The 17,839-nt window shown below is 46.4% G+C and overlaps 1 protein-coding gene and 1 pseudogene across 1 annotated transcript; both read right to left on the bottom strand.

Moving 5' to 3' along the window:
• Positions 1–7,367: 7,367 nt before the first annotated feature.
• On the bottom strand, positions 7,368–9,350 carry LOC128047390 (carbonyl reductase [NADPH] 1-like). Its single transcript, XM_052639574.1, has 3 exons — positions 8,962–9,350; positions 8,182–8,289; positions 7,368–7,984 (listed from the first exon to the last, which is right to left on the bottom strand). The coding sequence occupies exons 1-3, from the start codon at positions 9,248–9,250 to the stop codon at positions 7,521–7,523; spliced, it is 861 nt and encodes a 286-aa protein (XP_052495534.1). The 5' UTR covers positions 9,251–9,350; the 3' UTR covers positions 7,368–7,520.
• Positions 9,351–9,870: 520 nt separating this feature from the next.
• Positions 9,871–17,467, bottom strand: LOC128053329 (carbonyl reductase [NADPH] 1-like; annotated as a pseudogene).
• Between the last annotated feature and the right edge of the window lie 372 nt (positions 17,468–17,839).

Raw genomic sequence — 17,839 nt, 5'->3', positions numbered from 1 at the left:
TTCCTTCCTCAGATTCAAGATATTTTCAACAATAACTTTGTCAAAAACAGTTGCCATCCCCTTCTCTGTCTCTTGTCCTTCTGGGATCCTTATAATGTGAATGTTTGTATGCTTAATGTTACCCAAAAACCTCGTAAGCTGTTTTCATTTTTTAAAATTTGTGTTTCTTTCTTCTTCTTTCTCTTTTGACTGTACTTTGAGGCAAGCAGGATCAGACCCATGCCCTCTGCAGTGGATGTGTGGAATCCCAACCAATGGACTGCTAGGGAATTCCCTAAAATTTGTGTCTCTTTTTACTGTTCTGATTGGGTGATTTCCATTATTCTATCTTCCAGATAAGTTATATTTTCTTCTGTATCACATAGTCTTCTAATCATTCCTCTACTGTATTTTTATTTCATTTCTGATTGGGTCTTTTTATATACGAAACTCGAGTCTCCTGCATTGCAGGCAGATTCTTTACCGTCTGAGCCACTAGGGAAGCCCTTATTTTCTACTTGCATGTGACATTTTTTCAGTAGATCTTTTCTTTCCCTAATTCAGTTAACATTTTTATAACCAATGCCTTGAACTCTCTATTTGGAAAACTGTTTATGCTTCATTATTTTTTTCTGGGATTTCTCTTGCTATTTCAGTTGAGAGTATTTCCTCTGCCTTTTTCATTTTGGTTAACTTTCTCTGCCTCTGTCAATCAGGTTATACAGTTATGTACTATAGTCTTGAAGTAATGTTCTTATGTGGGAGTGTCCCTGTGTAGGCTATGTGTGCCCAGTGCCTTAAATGGGAGGGCTGGAATTAGGTGAACGTAAGTCACATTTTTCTTCAGAGTATGCTGGCATTTCTCACCTTGGTGCTGAGTGCGGCTGGAGATGAAGAGTCTAGAGGTACAGCTGGAGTGAGGTGGGCCTTCCACTCTGCTCAGTGACTGTCACACACTACTGGGAGCAGGTTCTGATCCCAAGTTCCTGCGACAGAAGCCTTGAGGGTCTGGCCCAAGCTGGTTCTCTTCCCTTTAAGTGTATGTATTCCCTTCTCTCCACACCAGAATCCTTGCCCAGAGGGATGAAGTGCTGTAGCCACGGGCCTGTGTGGGTTCCTGTGTCATGTGTGCTGCAGACAGAGGCCCCTCGCTGCCTTCAATGTGCTGCCGGTGCAGGCGCCTGCGATGTTTCCTTCACTCTGCTCAGACTCAGCCTTGGGTGTAAGTTCACTTTGTCCCTCACAGGTCATCCCTGACACTAGACCTTCCGCCTGACCCCCTGCACTTTTATGGAGCCACAGAGCAGGGCAGTTGGGACCCACAGAGATTCTTGTATTGTGAGTGACTGCCATTGGAGTTCTGGGATGCTTTGGTGTGCTGCTTGAATAAGGGCCAACAATGGCTATTGGCACCTCACCCAGGCTCTACCCTAGAACTGGGTCACCTGTGTCCCACAGTAGGTTTTTTTCCCTGGTTATGATTGCTCCAGACCCCATCTGCTACCTCCTTCTTTCCCTGCAAGGAAAGGCCAAATGTACCAGAAGGCTTCTAAGTTACTGGGTCCACCCCATTCCTGACGCTGCTCTGTGTGCCACGTCTGGACATAGCCCTCTTTTGATACCATCTCTGAGAAATACAATGGTTTACAAGGCAAAGAGGTTTGCTTCCTTCAAGGAAAACTGCTATTGAAGGGTCGGGGTCGGGGGTGGAGTGGTGGTTAGGGATTCCTGGTAGATGAGCAAAAACCATTTTCTTGCATGGAAAGAAAAAAAAGAATCCTGAACCGATAAGAAGGAAGTAGTAATTGTTATCTGCTGGGACCATTATCCACGGCAGAATGGCAATGGTTGCTATTTCCTAAGATGAAAGGAAATTACTTAGATTAATTGCTTCTGAAGACATAGCTCTTGTTGCTCACTTAAAAGACTCGCGACAGAGTTAGAAAAAAATGATCCTATGATTAGACTTTCAGAGCGGGCAGGGTTCCTAACTGTGTGGCATTCCCAGTATGCTTCCAGGCGGGACATTTGTTTATGAAGCTTCTATTGAGTGCAAAGTCATTGACCAGAACTTATGATTTAATGGTTACCCCATCCTTAGGATTGCTAAATATGCCTTCGTTCTGGTATTGTCCTGTATCCTAGTTATTAAGTGGGGTATATAGTTAGGTATTATTTTACAGAATTAAGAAAGAAAAGATCTTTGTGATTCCAGTGTGTACTTCAAAACTAGCTGCTAAGATCCTGTGATGTTGATTTAGGCATTGATGGTCCTCTGGTGTATGTTTAGAAAAACATAATCATAGGGAGCAAAGTAACAGCTTAGTTGAGGGGTAGCAATTGTAAAGTAGACCTTACTCTTCAGATAAGGGTCCCACACTTGCTTTCAGGGTCTGTCACTTTCCACTTCCCCGGGGCTGAAAGTCATACCTGAGAAGTGACAAGCAAACGTGACAGTAGAGGCGTCTATGCAGCATGGAGTGCTTTGTGGGGGGAGGGGGTGTGCTGGGCAATTCCTGGGGCCTTGGGGGAGCTGGGTGTGGTTCTCGGCAGCACGAAGCTTCTCGTCATTGCCCCGGATGCAGCCGAGCTCCTCTTACGGGGACTCATGATATAGGACACTTGGCGCTTCCAACTTCTTTTCAGCACTATCACCTATATCCAGAAAATTAATCTGTGCATCTATCCTATCCTATTACCCCATTCTATAGTTGAAGGCCACGTTTGGCTCAACGTCATGCAGGAAGGCTGTAGAGCCTCGACTCTACCAGGCGTTTGTCTTATAAAATTTCTAACAGGAAAGCTGAGAGAATCGCTGGCAGGCCCAGTCTGACCCAGTCTGGCCACGGTCGTTGACTTATATATTGTCTCTTGCTACTTTCATGGTATAAGAGCGGATCTGAGCAGTTCCCACAGAGACCATTTCAACCTGAAAAGCTGAAAGTATTTCCTACCGGCCCTGTCTATAAAGGTTGTACACCTGAGTTTTATTCTTTTTTCTACCTTTTGATATATTACATGTAATATATTATACCAGGGAAGATGAGGATTCCCCTGGTGGCCCAGTGGCTAAGACTCCAGACTCCCAATGCAGTGGGGCCCAGGTTCGATCCTTGATTAGATCCCACGTGCCCTGACCAAAGAGGACATATGCCACAGCTAAGGATCTCACACGTGGCAAAGAAGATCGCGTACGTTGCAACTAAGACCGGGTGCCACCAAATGAATAAATATTAAAAAAAACAAAACACACTTCTGAACTGGTTCAGCATATAAACAATCTGCACAAATGGACATTTATAAAGACCTATTTATTCATTTATTGACTTCTGTTTATTATTTATCATCCATCCCACTTTTCCTCCCCTGAGATCACAGAAGACATCACAAAATTAGCAGCCATTTCCCGGTGAGAATTTGAAAGGGATACTTTTTTCTTTTTTCTTTCTTTTGCCTGCTTACGGATATTTGTGACAGTGTAAGTGTCTGCCTGGTGAATCTGGGATAGCAATATAAATGGGTGGAGCTGTGAGTGAGCTCACCACTGCACAACTTTTTTCTCAGAAACAAACTCTCCACGACAGCCCTTAGCATCCAAGGGCAGAAGGGCCAAGTACATGGGGGTCTCTGCTCCTTCTTCTGGACTTTTGGGGGCTTTGGGTCCCCCCCAGGTCAGTTCTCACCCACCCTGGGCAGCAGGCATTCAGGAGGATCTTGTCCCCTCCTCTCTGCTCACTTGGTTTCCTGGCCTGAATTCTGGACAGGACTGTGACTCCAATTTTCATCACTCCATATTCGGTATTGGGCCCGCCCTCCTTCCTGTGCACCCCGTTCTTTGTGTCTTCCACAAACTTGTTCATGAGCCCCACCAGCTCCTCCTCCGTGATGGTCTCACTCCTCAGTGTCTGCTGCAGTTTTTGATGTGCAGGTTTTAAAAGCTACAAAGCTCACTCTGCTTGACACATGCACCACTCTGCCTAAAACACAATACAGATCATTGCCTAGAAGGGTGAGCACAAACATGATGAATACCCAATTTTCTGGGGTGTTGGATCTCAAACTTCCATTTGATGGCCATTTACCAGTTTCTATGAGATTAGTTAAGACTGCTTATACAATAGAAGTACATGAAACAGCCTGTTGGCCTGTCATAGCCATGATGTCTAGGATGACAACAGAGAAAGAAATGCTCCAATGGGGAGGTCAGTGTCCAGATTTACTGGTGCCTGAAGGGTCTGAGCACAGGCGGTGACATCCTCTCTTAGCTCACTTATCCCAGATGCCTGTAAGGTGAAGCTATATGCTGTCAAGACTACTCCTGCTTGAAACTTGACAAGGTCAGCAGAAGCCCTGGGAACATCTATGGGATATGGTCATAGGACGTGGTGATGAACTGAACCTGTTGAACATGGCCAGGCGTGGGATGTGGAGGGGCTTTTTAAGCAGAGCTGACCAGGCTGGGGGCCAGCAGTGGTGGGATAGCATGGGATTGGCGGGGGGGCGCGGAGTCTGTCACAGTCAGAAAAGCCAAGGACTGTGTTCCCGGGTCCAGTGCTGTGACTACTTGAGAAGGAGGCCCTGCCCCTTTCCTTCCCTCCTAGGAGGGGCCAGATGTTCCAGAAGGTTCCTAATGACCACTCCTGATTGCACCCCTTGCTGGTGCACCATCCTGAGCCAAACCAGGACATAACCCTTTTTCAATCCCACCTCTGAGATACACTGTGGTTTGCAGGGTGGAGTGGTGAACGTCCTCCAAATAAAACTGCTTGGTGAATGGGACTAGGGATTCCTGGCAGAGGAATAAAAATCATTACAGGTGCTACATGCATGCATGTGTAGGTCTCCAAAAAGAAGAAGGAGTACAGTTATTATCTTGTGCTGGCTCCATCAAGCCTGCAGAATTGGAATGGTTGCTTCTTCCTAAGATGCAATGAAATTACTTAGGGTAACTGCTTCGAACTGTGGTGTTGGAGAAGACTCTTGAGAGTCCCTTGGACAACAAGGAGATCAAACCAGTCCATCCTAAAGGAAATCAACCCTGAATATTCACTGGAAGGACTGATGCTGAAGCTGAAGCTCCAATACTTTGGCCACCTGATGCAAATAACTGACTCATTGGAAAAGACCCTGATCCTGGGAAAGACTGAAGGCAAGAGGAGAAGGGGGCGACAGAGGCTGAGATGGTTGGATGGCATCACTGACTCAATGGACATGAGTCTGAGCAAGCTCCAGGAGATGGTGAAGGGCAGGGAAGCCTGGCGGGCTGCAGTCCATGGGGTCGCCAAGAGCTGGACACAACTGAGCAACTGAACAACAACAACAACTCCTTCTGAGGACATGGCTCTGCTTGCTCTCTTGATAGAAACTCAGCTTGTTAAAGACTTTGGTCCTGTGATTAGACTTTCAGTGTGGGCAGGCTACCTGACTCTGTGGAATTCAATGTGTCCCATATGGAAGGACTGTTTATGAAACTTTCACTGTGTTCAGGGCCGTTGACAGGAATGTTGTATTTAAAAGTTACATATCCCTAGGTTTGTTGAAAATGTGTACATTTTGATTTGTCTTAGGTCATAGTTAACAACTGGTTTATCACCTGGGCTTTATTTTTCTGGAACTAAGGGTGCGTGATCATTGTGATTCCACTATCCATTTCCAAACTAGCAGGTGTGATGCTGACTGTTGATTTAAACATTGATGATCCTCTGCTGTCATATGGTGTGGGGTGTAGGGGGAGGAGGAAAATAACAATAGTTGAAGGCCTACAGTTGTGAAGTCAACCTGACTCTTCAGGGAAGGGTCCTGCCTTTGCCTTCAGGGGCTGTTGCTTCACCAGGGCTGACAATCAGAGGTGGACAGTGACAGGTAACCATGACAGTAGGGGCATCTGTACCACATGGAGCTTCTGTGAAGAGGCGATGTGGCGGACAGTCTTTGGGGCCTTGGGGAGCCGGATATGGTGTTGGGAAGTGTCAGGGGACGTTCAGCTTTAAGGGATCCAATATATTATTTTCTTCTTTTGTGTGCCATTCCTCAAGGACTCTATTCCTTATCAGTTCCTGGAAAACAGGAACGAGCAAAGCTGCACACAGTTCTCAGGACTGAGATCATAAGAAAAGTCACCTGCTTGGATTCCTTTCAGTGACTCCCTTCAGTGACCATTTACTTAAAGGTAGTCTATTCAGTTATGCCCCTCTTACTCAGGATATGGAATGCTTTCTGGCCCTTTTAAGATTGTTATTTGCTTGGCCTTGTTTTTGCTAATTTTTTTTTACTGCCTAAAGCTGCCTTGTATGAAGATATATATTTTTACTGCATAAAGCACCCTTGTTTCACTTGAGACTTGGATCCCCTGCGTCCCTCTTCTCATCAACTCCAGTCCCCAGGTCCCAGTCTACAAAGACTGTGACAGGGAAGCAGGAAGCTGGCCTGGGTGCAGCTGGGCCCCTCTTTCAGGGCCTCATGATATAAGATACCTGGCACTTCCCATCTATTTTCAGCACTGTCATCTATATCCAGACAGTTAACCTTTACAGTACCACAACCCTATGACAGTTCTCATTTTATAATTGAGGGGATACAGCAGATGTGGGATTTTGCTCAAGGTCACACAGGAAAGTTGCAGAGCCAGGCTTTTTTGGTTCAAGATGTTTATTTTGAAAGATTTTAAGTAGAAAGTTGAAAGCATAATAATGGATATCCATGTGTCCTCCCAACTAGGTTCAACTGTTATGAATATGCTACTCTAGTTATATGTTCCACTTCTGCGTGTATTTTGCATAACCATGCTAATGTTGCAGACCTTCTGCAACATCATCCCACAAAAATGACACATTCACCCTGAAGAGATTTGACAGTGATCTCTCATACCCACTCATACCCATCCATTCTCAATTTTCCCCATTGTCTCAGATTCTTGTAGGATGTTATCTTTCATACCAGCACCCCCTCACATTTCACACGTAAAATTGTTTTTTTCCCAGTGAGTTTGGTGTTTACAGGCACCAGAGCAGAGGTTTTCCCCTCATGGTGTGGTCCATGTCATCCTAGAGGCTGGTCAGCTAAAGCTGGCAGACCCAATGTGGCCATGCTCGTCGGCTTATATATTGTCTCTGGCTACTTTCTTGGTAAAAGAGGGGAGGTGAACAGTTCTCACAGAGACCACTTGAACCTGAAAACTAACAGTATTTCCCATCTGGCCCTATTGATGATAATTCTTTCCCCAAGTAGTACTCTCACTTTCCTTGACCTACATTTTAGTCTATTAGACTTCTGAGCTGGTTCGGCATATAATCAGTTGGAACAAATAGACATTTATAAAGAACCATGTATTCATCTATTAATGTTTATTGATTATTTGTCATCCATTCTTCTTTTATTCCCTGGGATCACATAAGAAATCACAAAAGATCTCACAGAACAGTAGCCATTTCAAAGTGGCTTTGAAATTTACATAGAGGTAGGTATGCTTGATATTTTTTATGAGGAGATATTTTGAACACTGTGTTTTCTTAGTCTAATCAGGACAGGTAAGCAAGTGGGGCCTATGGGTAGAACTCAGGCATGAATTGCCATTTTGCAACTTTTTTCTCATGGATAAACTGTCCATGGGGCCCCTCGGCATCCGAGGGCAGAAGGGCCAAGTACACGGGGGTCTCTATTCCTTCTTCTAGGCTTTTGGGGGCTTTGGATCCCCCCATGTCGGTTCTCACCCACCCTGGGCAGCAGGCATTCAGGAGGATCTTGTCTCCTCCTCTCTGCTCACTCAGTTTCCTGGCTTGGATTCTGGACAGGGCTGTGATGCCAATTTTCGCCACTCCATATATATTATTATCCGGCCAGCCCTCCTTCCTGTGCACCCCGTTCTTTGTGTCTTCCACAAACTTGTTCATGAGCCCCACCAGCTCCTCCTCCACGATGGTCTCACTTCTCAATTTCTGCTGCAGTTCAGGGCTGCAGCTTTCAAGAGCTTTGAAGCCCCATCCACTAGACATGTTCACCACTCTGCCTAAAATGCAACACAAACCATTACTTGGGAAGGTATGTATGAGAATAATGAATACCCAATTTCCTGAGATGTTGGACTCGATTCCCACTGGAGAGCCAGTTACCAGTTTCCTATGGGACGTAGAGGGTCTGGGGATTAGAGGCAGGTGAGCCTAGATCTTGTCAGAAACACTGCAGTTCGGACTCAGTCAGACTCACCTTGGGGTTTCATTAGAGGCAGGAGTTCTGTGCATATATCCCGGGTCCCCAAAAAATTTGTTTTCATGGTCACTTCTGCCTTAGTTGGAGTTGGCGTGGGATCACTAACTTTTAGAGCAGAAAAACAAAACAAAACAGAATTAATAAATATAAGCCATACGGTAAAAATGCTTACTTGATACAGTATTTTTTCCTGTGAAATCTGTTTTAGTCTAAGAGGTGGGTGGAGTTAGTGAACAGTATTGTGCCAGTGGGAATTTTGCGGTTTGATGTGTGCTCAGTCCCGTCTGACTCCTAGCGACCCCATGAACTGCAGCCCTCCAGGCTCTGCCCATGGGATTTTCCAGGCAAGAATACTGGAGTGGGTTGCCATTTCCTTCTCCAGGGAAGAAGCCGGTTACAGTTTGATAATGCTGTGTATTTATGTAAGATGGCATCATCAGGGGAGGCTGAATGAAGACAGCTCACACAATCTCTCACTGTACCCCTCTTTACAACTATTTATTGGTTTCAAAGCAAGTTAAAGATTTACCAAACTGGTCCAAAGTTCAATGAAATCAATACTGCAAAAATCCCGGGCATTGTCCTTTACACTGATATCAAAGCTATTGCAAGGCCTTCTTGCTGGAAAAGCTTGTAATCTCGGAGGAACTGCTCTCCCTGTGACCTCCAGCCTAGGGAGCGGGTTCTAGATCCCACAGCGGAGGTTCAGGCGGTAGCCCCGCCCCGCCCGGTCTGGCTCTCCCCACAGTGGCTGTATCCCCACCAGCTCCCACTCACACCCGAAGGCGATGGCCGCGTTGTTGACCAGCACGTCGAGGCCCCCGTACTCCTTGCGCAGGAAGTCGCGCAGGGCGCGGATGCTCTGCAGGTCAGTGATGTCCAGCTGGTGGAAACGGGGACTCAGGCCCTCCACCTGCAGCTGCTGCACAGCCGCCCGACCCCGCGCCTCGTCCCGCGCTGTGAGCACCACGTCCCCCTGGAACCGCCGACACAGGTCACGCACGATGGCAAAGCCGAGGCCCTTGTTGGCCCCGGTGACCAGCGCTACGCGGGTGGAGGACGACATGGCCGGTGTGCAGGGCCCTTTGGAGTAGAGCTGACGAGGCTGGAGACCGACGGAGTGGCGCGGCGTGGGACGTGGAGACCCGTCACAGTCCAGAAGGCAAAGAACTGTGTCCTAGGATCCAGTGCAGTGACTAGTTAAGAAGGAGGAGGCCCTGCCTTCCACCCGCTTAAGGAGGGATCAAATGTTCTGTAAGGTTGCTAAACACCACTCCTGGCTCCACCTCTTTCCGCGCGTACTGTATTCTCAGTTAAGCCAGGGCACAGCCCTGTTTTTTTCTTTAAACTTTTTATTCTATGTTGGAGCATAGGGCTTCCCTGGTGGCTCAAAAGGTAAAGATCTGCCTGCAGTGCTGGAGACCCGGCTTTGATCCCTGGCTTCGGAAGAGCCCCTGGAGAGGGGAGTGGCTACCCATCCAGTGTTCTTGCCTGCGGAATCCCATGGACAGAGAAGCCTCCTGTGCTACCATCCACAAGGTGGCAAAAACTCTTCACAAAATTAGCAGCCACCTCCCAGTGGGAACCTGATGGGGATACTTTGATTCTTTTTTCTTTCTTTTGTCCGTGTAGGGATATTTGCGAAGGTGTAAAAGTCTGATTGGCAAACCTGGGATAGGAACATAATCAGACCCATGGGTACAGCTGTGAGTGAGCGCACACACAACTTTTCTCTCGAAAACGAACTGACTGGAGCCCCTCGGCATCCGAGGGCAAAAGAGCCAAGGGGTCTCTGCTCCTTCTTTTGGGGCTTTTAAGGCTTTGTGACTGCCTCCACCCGTGTCAGTTCTCACCCACCCTGGGCAGCAGGCATTCAGGAGGATTTTATCTCCTCCTCTCTGCCCACTCAGTTTCCTGGCTTGAATTCCGGACAGGACCGTGACGCCGATTTTCGTCACTCCGTTTATATTATCCAGCGCGCCCTCCTTCCTGTGCACCCCATTCTTTGTGTCTTCCACAAACTTGTTCATGAGCCCCACCAGCTCCTCCTCTGTGATGGTCTCACTTTGACACTTCTGCTGCAGTTCAGGGCTGCATTTCTTTAGAGAGCTGACACTGACAGAGCTGGATACATTCACCGTTCTGGCTAAAATACAGCACAGATCAGTGCACAGAAAGGCGAGCACGAGAAGGATGAATCCCTACTGGGGACAGGACTGCCCTCTTGAAAGAGGACATTAGGGAAGGAAGGGAATGTACTTGGGAAGGGGTTCCTCAATGAGTTTTATCTGTTTTATTATTATAAGTAACAACATGATACTTCTAATGTTTTTAAAAATTAAGCTATATCTAATTATTTTAGAAATTACAGGAATGAACTATTTCACTCAAACTCAATAAATAAGTCATGACCAGAGGAAGAAGTCTGTGAACCTATTACCAGCATGACTTGTGAAAATTATTTTCAAAACTGAACTATTTAAAATCTCTGGAAATGGTCCCGAATGTGTGCAGCAAGTGAAGAAACATTTTTTTTCCAGACTCTCTCCAATAACTCAGGTGAGAACAGAAATAATCTATTTCAACCATGACTGCTCCTTCCTTACCTCCTTTCTGACAATAACAACGGAAACTTCACTCTGGGATGGTGCATCTGAGATGCAGGGCTCCCTCCCTGCCAAGGGGCTGTGGTATCTTCCCACCAGGCGGATGACATCAGTGTTTCTCATCCTGTTCCTCAGCTACCTGCTGCTGAGGTTCAGTTCCTGGCAAGTGTATCTCGGAGGTTAGGACTTCCTTCTCCAACCCAGCCCTCACTTGTGGGACCAATGCTGGGCATCCTGAGAATGCTGGAGCCTAGACTGCCCTTGTTTGTGAGGCAGAAATAGCATGCAAAGGGAAGTAACATGCTGGGAAAACCAGGGGCTACAGCCCCCTCTCCCAGCTCCTAACACAGGAGTGTCATTGAAAGAAAAGTGAGAGGGTAACAGGTAGGAGGGTAATGATAAAGGAAAGAAATGGTATGGACCTAACAGAAGCAGAAGATATTAAGAAGAGGTGGCAAGAACACACAGAAGAACCGTACAAAAAAGATCTTCACAACTCAGATAATCATGATGGTGTAATCACTCACCTAGAGCCAGACATTCTGGAATGTGAAGTCAAGTGGGCCTTAAGAATAATCACTAGGAATGAAGCTAGTGGAAGTGATGGAATTCCAGTGGAGCTATTTCAAATCCTGAAAGATGATGCTGTGAAAGTGCTGCACTCAATATGCCAGCATATTTGGAAAACTCAGCAGTGCCCACAGGACTGGAAAAGGTCCATTTTCATTTCAGTCCCAAAGAAAGGCAATGCCAAATGTTCAAACTACCACACAATTGCACTTATCTCACATGCTAGCAAAGAAATGCTCAAAATTCTCCAAGCCAGGCTTCAACAGTATGTGAACCCTGCCAGATGTTCAAGCTGGTTTTAGAAAAGGCAGAGGAACCAGAGATCAAATTGCCAACATCCGCTGGATCATCAAAAAACAAGAGTTTCAGAAAAAATCTATTTCTGCTTTATTGACTATGCCGAAGCCTTTGACTGTGTGGATCACAATAAACTGGAAAATTCTGAAAGAGATGGGAATACCAGACCACCTGACCTGCCTCTTGAGAAATCTGTATGCAGGTCAGGAAGCAGCAGTTAGAACTGGACATGGAAAAACAGACTGGTTCTAAATAGGAAAAGGAGTATATCAAGACTATATATTGTTACCCTTTGTATTTAATTTCTATGCAGAGTATATCATAAGAAATCCTGGGCTGGATGAAGAACAACTGGAATCAAGGATGTCAGGAGAAATATCAATAACCTCAGATATGCAGATGACACCACCCTTATGGCAGAAAGTGAAGAAGAAAGAGCCTCTTGAAAGTGAAAGAGGAGAGTGAAAAAGTTGGCTTAAAGCTCAACATTCAGAAAATTAAGATCATGGCATCCGGTCCCATCACTTCATGGCAAATAGATGGAGAAACAGTGGAAACAGTGGTGGTTTAGTCACTAAGTCGTGTCAGACTCTTGGGATCCCATGGACTGTAGCCTGTCAGGTTCTTCTTTCCATGGGATTCTCCAGGCAAGAATACTGGAGTGGGTTGCCATTTCCTTCTCCAGGGGATCTTGACGCAGGAATTGAACCCAGGTCTCCTGCATTGCAGGCAGATGATATACCAAGTGAGCTATGAGGAAAGCCCCACTGAGAAAACACTGGCAGACTTTATTTTCTTGGGCTCCAAAATCACTACAGATGGTGACTGCAGCCATGAAACTAAAAGACGCTTACTCTTTGGAAGAAAAGTTATGACCAACCTAGACAGAATATTCAAAAGCAGAGACATTACTTTGCCAACAAAGGTCCGTCTAGTCAAGGTTATGGTTTTTCTGATAGTCATGTATGGATCTGAGAGTTGGACTATAAAGAAAGCTGAGCGCAGAAGAATTGATGCTTTTGAACTGTGGTGCTGGAGAAGACTCTTGAGAGTCCCTTGGACTGCAAGGAGATCCAACCAGTCCATCCTATTGGTAGGACTGATGTTGAACCTGAAACTCCAATACTTTGGCCACTTGATGCGACGAACTGACTCATTAGAAAAGACCCTGATGCTGGGAAAGATTGCGGGCAGGAGGAGAAGGGAACACCAGAGGATGAGATGGTTGGATGGCATCACTAACTTAATGGATGTGAGTTTGAGTATACTCTGGGAGTTGGTGATGGACAGGGAGACCTGGCGTGCTGCACTCCATGGGGTGGCAGAGTCGGACATGACTGAGAGACTGATCTGAACAGGTAGAAAGGCCAGAAGTCCCCAAGTGGTAAGAGGAAACAAACTGCAAGAGGCAGACGTTTTTTTCCTTCTCTACAGAAAATTAAAAGAGGCATCTTCCAATTCTGTGCTGAGGACAGGTGGTTGTGCCTTGCGGTAACCAAGGTGTTTTTCTTATGGAAATGTTTTTCTTAAGCTGTGTTAATAAAAGTATGTATTTGCTTTGGAATTTGCCTTTCTTCCAATGGTGCCGCCTGTTGCCGGTGGGGGGAGGCGGTGGTGGGTGGGTGGATGACGCACCTCTTGCCACGCTATCTCAAAAGTGCATACTGTGTGTTAGGGGCCTGGTGAAACTCCTGCAGCCTTGAGGCGTCTCTCCTATCTGATTAATAGCTTGCTAAGCGACAAAACACCTTGCGAAAAACTAGCAAGAGAGCACTCTTTCTGTCCCCTTCTGAGTCTATGTCAGAAGCTTGCACTATCTCTATTATAGTTTCATAAGACTTTGCTACATAAGAAGCTCCATGTGTCAAGCCTCATCTCTGACCTGAATTGAAATCCTCTCCTGGGGAGGTCACGAATCCAGGCATAACACATGGCTCGCAGCAGCAACCTTTCAGAAGTGTCACCATGCCTGCCCCCACCTTCAGACCTGTGGCTTAGAGATTTAGCACAAGAAAGGGGAAAAGATAGGACATAGAAACCAAGAGGTCCAAAGTTCCTCCAAAAATATGTGATTTCTTTGAATCAGAGTGTGGGGGCTTCCCAGGTGGCTCTAGTGGCAAAGACCCCGCCTGCCAAAGCAGGAGACATTAGAGTCTCGGGTTCGACCCATGAGTGGGGAAGATCCCCTGGAGGAGGACATGTTGGTGCTCAAAAGAAAGACCTAAATGGAGGGACACGGTGCATTCATGAGTTGACAGACTCAGGTAAAATGTCAGTTGTTCTCATATTGCTGTATGATTTAATGCAATTTCAATCAAAATCTCAGGACGATTTTTTTGTGTACATCCAGACTAACATTTGAAAAGTTATGTGCAATTGCAAAAGAACTAGAATAGCCAAAATACTTTTGGAAAAGAGAAATATTCAAGAATTATTATGATGCTAGAATAATCTTGACGTGGTACACAATCGAGAGAGGCACACCTCTGTAAATGATCAATTGCCCATCATTTTGTGGTCAATTTTATTTTAAAAAGTCCTTTTAACAAACGGAGTTGAAAAAATGGACATTTAGGATATCTACCTTAGATTAAAGAAATTTTATTGTTACATGAAAACCCATGCACAGATGTTTATAGCGGCTCTGTTAATAATTTCCAAAAACTAGAAGTAACTTAGATGTTGAACATTGTCCTGTTACAGCTTGGCTAATGGCTGACAGCTCAGAATTAAAAAAAGCAGGGACCACTATGATATCAGAAGGGGACGACAGAAAGTGAGATGGTTGGATGACATCACGGACTCAATGGACATGAGTTTCAGCAGACTCCGGGAGATGGTGAAGGACAGAGAAGGCTGACGTGCTGCAGTTCATGGAGTCACAAAGAGTCACACAGGACTGAGAGACTGAAGAACACAGCTATGATATCAAAAACTGGGTCTCTTCATGAGGAAAGGGAGGAGAAGATTAGGAAGAGGGGTGGGAGGGTGATGAAACCTAAACCATTACTTTTATTTCTGAACACTTCATGATATTATTTTTATATTCACTTAAAATGTACATAAATGGCTTCATAGTCTAATACTGTACTACTGTACTTTTTGTCCAATGCTCATTTTCTTCCTTGTTTGAGTGGAAAAACAAAGACTGTGAAAGCTGTGCTAAAAAGCAATTAGGAAGAGACTGGTAGCTTTGACTAAATCATTTGCATCAGTAAGGTGGCTAGAGAAAGTTAAGGATGAGAGTCCCTTATGGTTCAGAACAGACCACAAAAAGTTAGCGTTAGCCCTTCAAAAGAGCCTGAATTAACTTGGATCAAGATCAATCGGTGGAGCAATTTATGCTGTGCATGTGTGTGTTAAGTCGCTTCAGTAATGTCCAACTCTGTGTGACCCTATGGACTATAGCCTGCCAGGCTCCTTTGTCCATGGGATTCTCCAGGCAAGAATACTGGAGTGAGTTGCCATGCCCTTCTCCAGGGGATCTTCCTGTCCCAGGGATCAAATCCATGTCTTTTATGTGTCCTGCTGGTTCTTTACACAAGTGCCAGCTGGGAAGCCCAATTTATGCTGTGCCTTGTTACTTTTTCGCATGTCTTCCATCTCACAGTAGCAAGAAAAGCTATTAACTTCTATGTTGGGTATAATCGATACTCAAAGGACAGTCTCTTTTTTATTCGGTATTAGCTAGTCTACCTCAATGGTGAAAATACCAACCTAGGAAGCTTGACCCTGAGAGCCAAAGGTCTCTCCAGATAATAAACTCCCGAAAGTGCCTGCTTCCTCTTCCCAATGTATTCCATGCCAGCCCCGCCCACTGACCAGGTCCCCAGGGATTGAAGCCAGTCACCTGGAGCCCTCTCCTGGCACCCCACCCCCGCCCCCAAGCTCAGTGAGACTGTAGACTCCTCAAGCAGAATCATACCCTGGATTAAGTCGTGATAAGATGATCTACTATAGCTTTTCCCAACAAAACAGAAGACTTCTCCCCTGTCAAAAGGCAAGTAAACCTTGCACTCACCTGAGAATATACTCTGTACTTAAATCTCCATGTACTCTAAGCTCTAGTGAGGCAAGACAAAGTGTTAAACAGAGGCCGCCTTAGCAAATCCAGAGAGTATTCATTCCTCCTTGTGGAACACAGCAAGGAACAGCCCAGTTAAGTAAGAAGAGTAGTCACGCAGGAGTCATCAGCACGAGGTCCGAGAGGCAGACAGGGACAGCGTGCAGCTGACACAGGGAACTCCACGGCTGCCCTCAAGTGCTGGGGTGGCTGGAGAGTCACGTGACAGGCTAAGGAGTGGACTTCTGAGCTCTAGTGGGCCAAGTCTTAGAAGTGGTAGAACTTTCCAGGAGGACCTGACAGGGAAACAGGGCAGAAGCTGAGTGTAACTTGTAAACATGTCTACTGATCCCTAGGCCAACTCTTAATCTTTCTAAAAGGGTCTGTTTAATGGGTGTGGTTCCCCTCCTGGCCCCTTGGAAGTGAAAGTGAGCTCAGTCCTTTGGGACTCTTTGGGACCCTGTGGACTGCAGCCCACCAGGCTTCTCTGTCCATGGGATTGTCCAGGCAAGAATACTGGAGTGGGTTGCCATTTCCTTCTCCAGGGGATCTTACCGACCCAGGAATTGAACCCAGGTCTCCCGCGTTGCAGGGAGAAGCAGGCAGAGGCTTTAACCTCTGAGCCACCAGGAAGCCCAGGAACCCACCTGGCTCCTTACTTCAGTGTAAACATTGCTGTAGTTTAACCCAAAGGAATATGAGTTTGTTTTGTTCAGAACACTGAGCACACTGAAAGGCAGTTATCGGATTATGGGGATCTCTACTAGCCATGCTAAGGGCTTGGACTTCACTTCAGGATTTTTGGGAGGGGCAGTGAGCTTGCTCAGAAAGCAAGAGACTCAGGACGGGCAGGGGTTCCCTTAGAAGGGTTTACAGTTGTCTAGAAATGACAGCTGAAGGCCTGTTTGTAGAGCTGGGTGGGGGGAGAAGGCTGGAAAGAAACTCAGACAACTCTTGAGACCTGCTAAATGACAATAAGCGGGCAGGCAAGGTGACCTCCTGGTGCCTGGTGGGTGGATGAGAGTATCCGTGGCCAAGATGACTCAGGGAAAGGATGAGTCTTTGGAAATATGTGTTTTAGATGGAGGAAATCAGGGGAGGGAGGGGAAATCTGCAGAGGACAGGGAGGTAAGAAGACAGAATGTGTGCCTGGAACTCTGGGAATTTTCTAGGCAGTGGACAGATAGTGGTGGGGGGTGGGGGAGTGGTGTGCTAATGAACTGGTGGTGGTGCAGGCTCCACTAGCCTCCGTAAGAGGGGGACAGGGGAGAGGGAAGGTCTGGGAAGGACTCCTGAGGGAACTCCCCCTGTGACGGGCACAGAGCAAGTCAAGGGCCACTTGAGATGGAAACCTCTGAGCTCAGATGGGAAAGAGAAGAAAGAGCCAGATGTGCAAAAAGCAGGTGGACAGACAGCACCAAGGACCTGGGCAGTGTGTTGAGGGACCTCAGGGTGCAGGACACCCGGCTGGGTGGAGACACGGTGGAGGCCAGTAAGGCTGAGCAGGAGTGGCAGGGGGGGCTGTAGATGAGACCAGAGCCAGGTGGACCTAGATCTTGCCAGAAGCACTGCAGTCTGGGCTCCAATCAGACTCACTTTGGGGCTTTATTAGAGGCAGGAGCTCTGCGCACACAACTCTGGAGCCAAAGAAGTTTGTTTTCATAGTCACCTCTGCTTGAATATGAAATGGTATGGTATCAGCAGGTTTCAGGAGAAAAGGAAAGTGGCGTGAATAAATAGTACTCATGTGGTGGTATTCCATAAGAAGATACAAACAATAGTAAAATTGGTATATTATGCCAGTGTGAATTTCCCAGTTTGATAATGCCTTATAGTTTTGTAATAAGATGGCACCACTGGGGGAGGCTGCACCGCGGGTGAAGATTTGGGACCTCTGGATCATTTTGCCATCTTGTGGTTTATGTAAGATTGTATTAAAAAAATAACCCAGCTGCCTAAAGTTCAATCAGAAAGAGGCTGCGGAACTACCAGGAAAAGGGGCCCAGGATTCTGAGCCAAAGAAACGCAAAGTTCCCTCTGGCTAGAGCGCATATTCCCAGATCCTTACCTTTGAAGGCGATGCCCTTGTGGGCCCCAGTGACCAGCGTCATGTGGGTGT

This window comes from Budorcas taxicolor, chromosome 1 (assembly GCF_023091745.1).
Source record: "Budorcas taxicolor isolate Tak-1 chromosome 1, Takin1.1, whole genome shotgun sequence".
Lineage (NCBI taxonomy): Eukaryota > Metazoa > Chordata > Mammalia > Artiodactyla > Bovidae > Budorcas > Budorcas taxicolor.
The sequence above is the reverse complement of the archived record's forward strand: the minus strand, read 5'-3'. Positions and strand labels throughout refer to the sequence as shown.

Excerpts from the sequence above, each read along its gene's own strand:
- LOC128047390 (XM_052639574.1), bottom strand. The coding sequence starts at position 9,250 with ATGTCGTCCTCCACCCGCGTAGCGCTGGTCACCGGGGCCAACAAGGGC. Across the intron at positions 8,290-8,961 it reads CGCGGCCATCGCCTTCGGGT|TTAGTGATCCCACGCCAACT; the intron begins GTGAGTGGGAGC and ends CTGCTCTAAAAG. Across the intron at positions 7,985-8,181 it reads GCCTCTAATGAAACCCCAAG|GCAGAGTGGTGAACATGTCT; the intron begins GTGAGTCTGACT and ends GTTGCATTTTAG.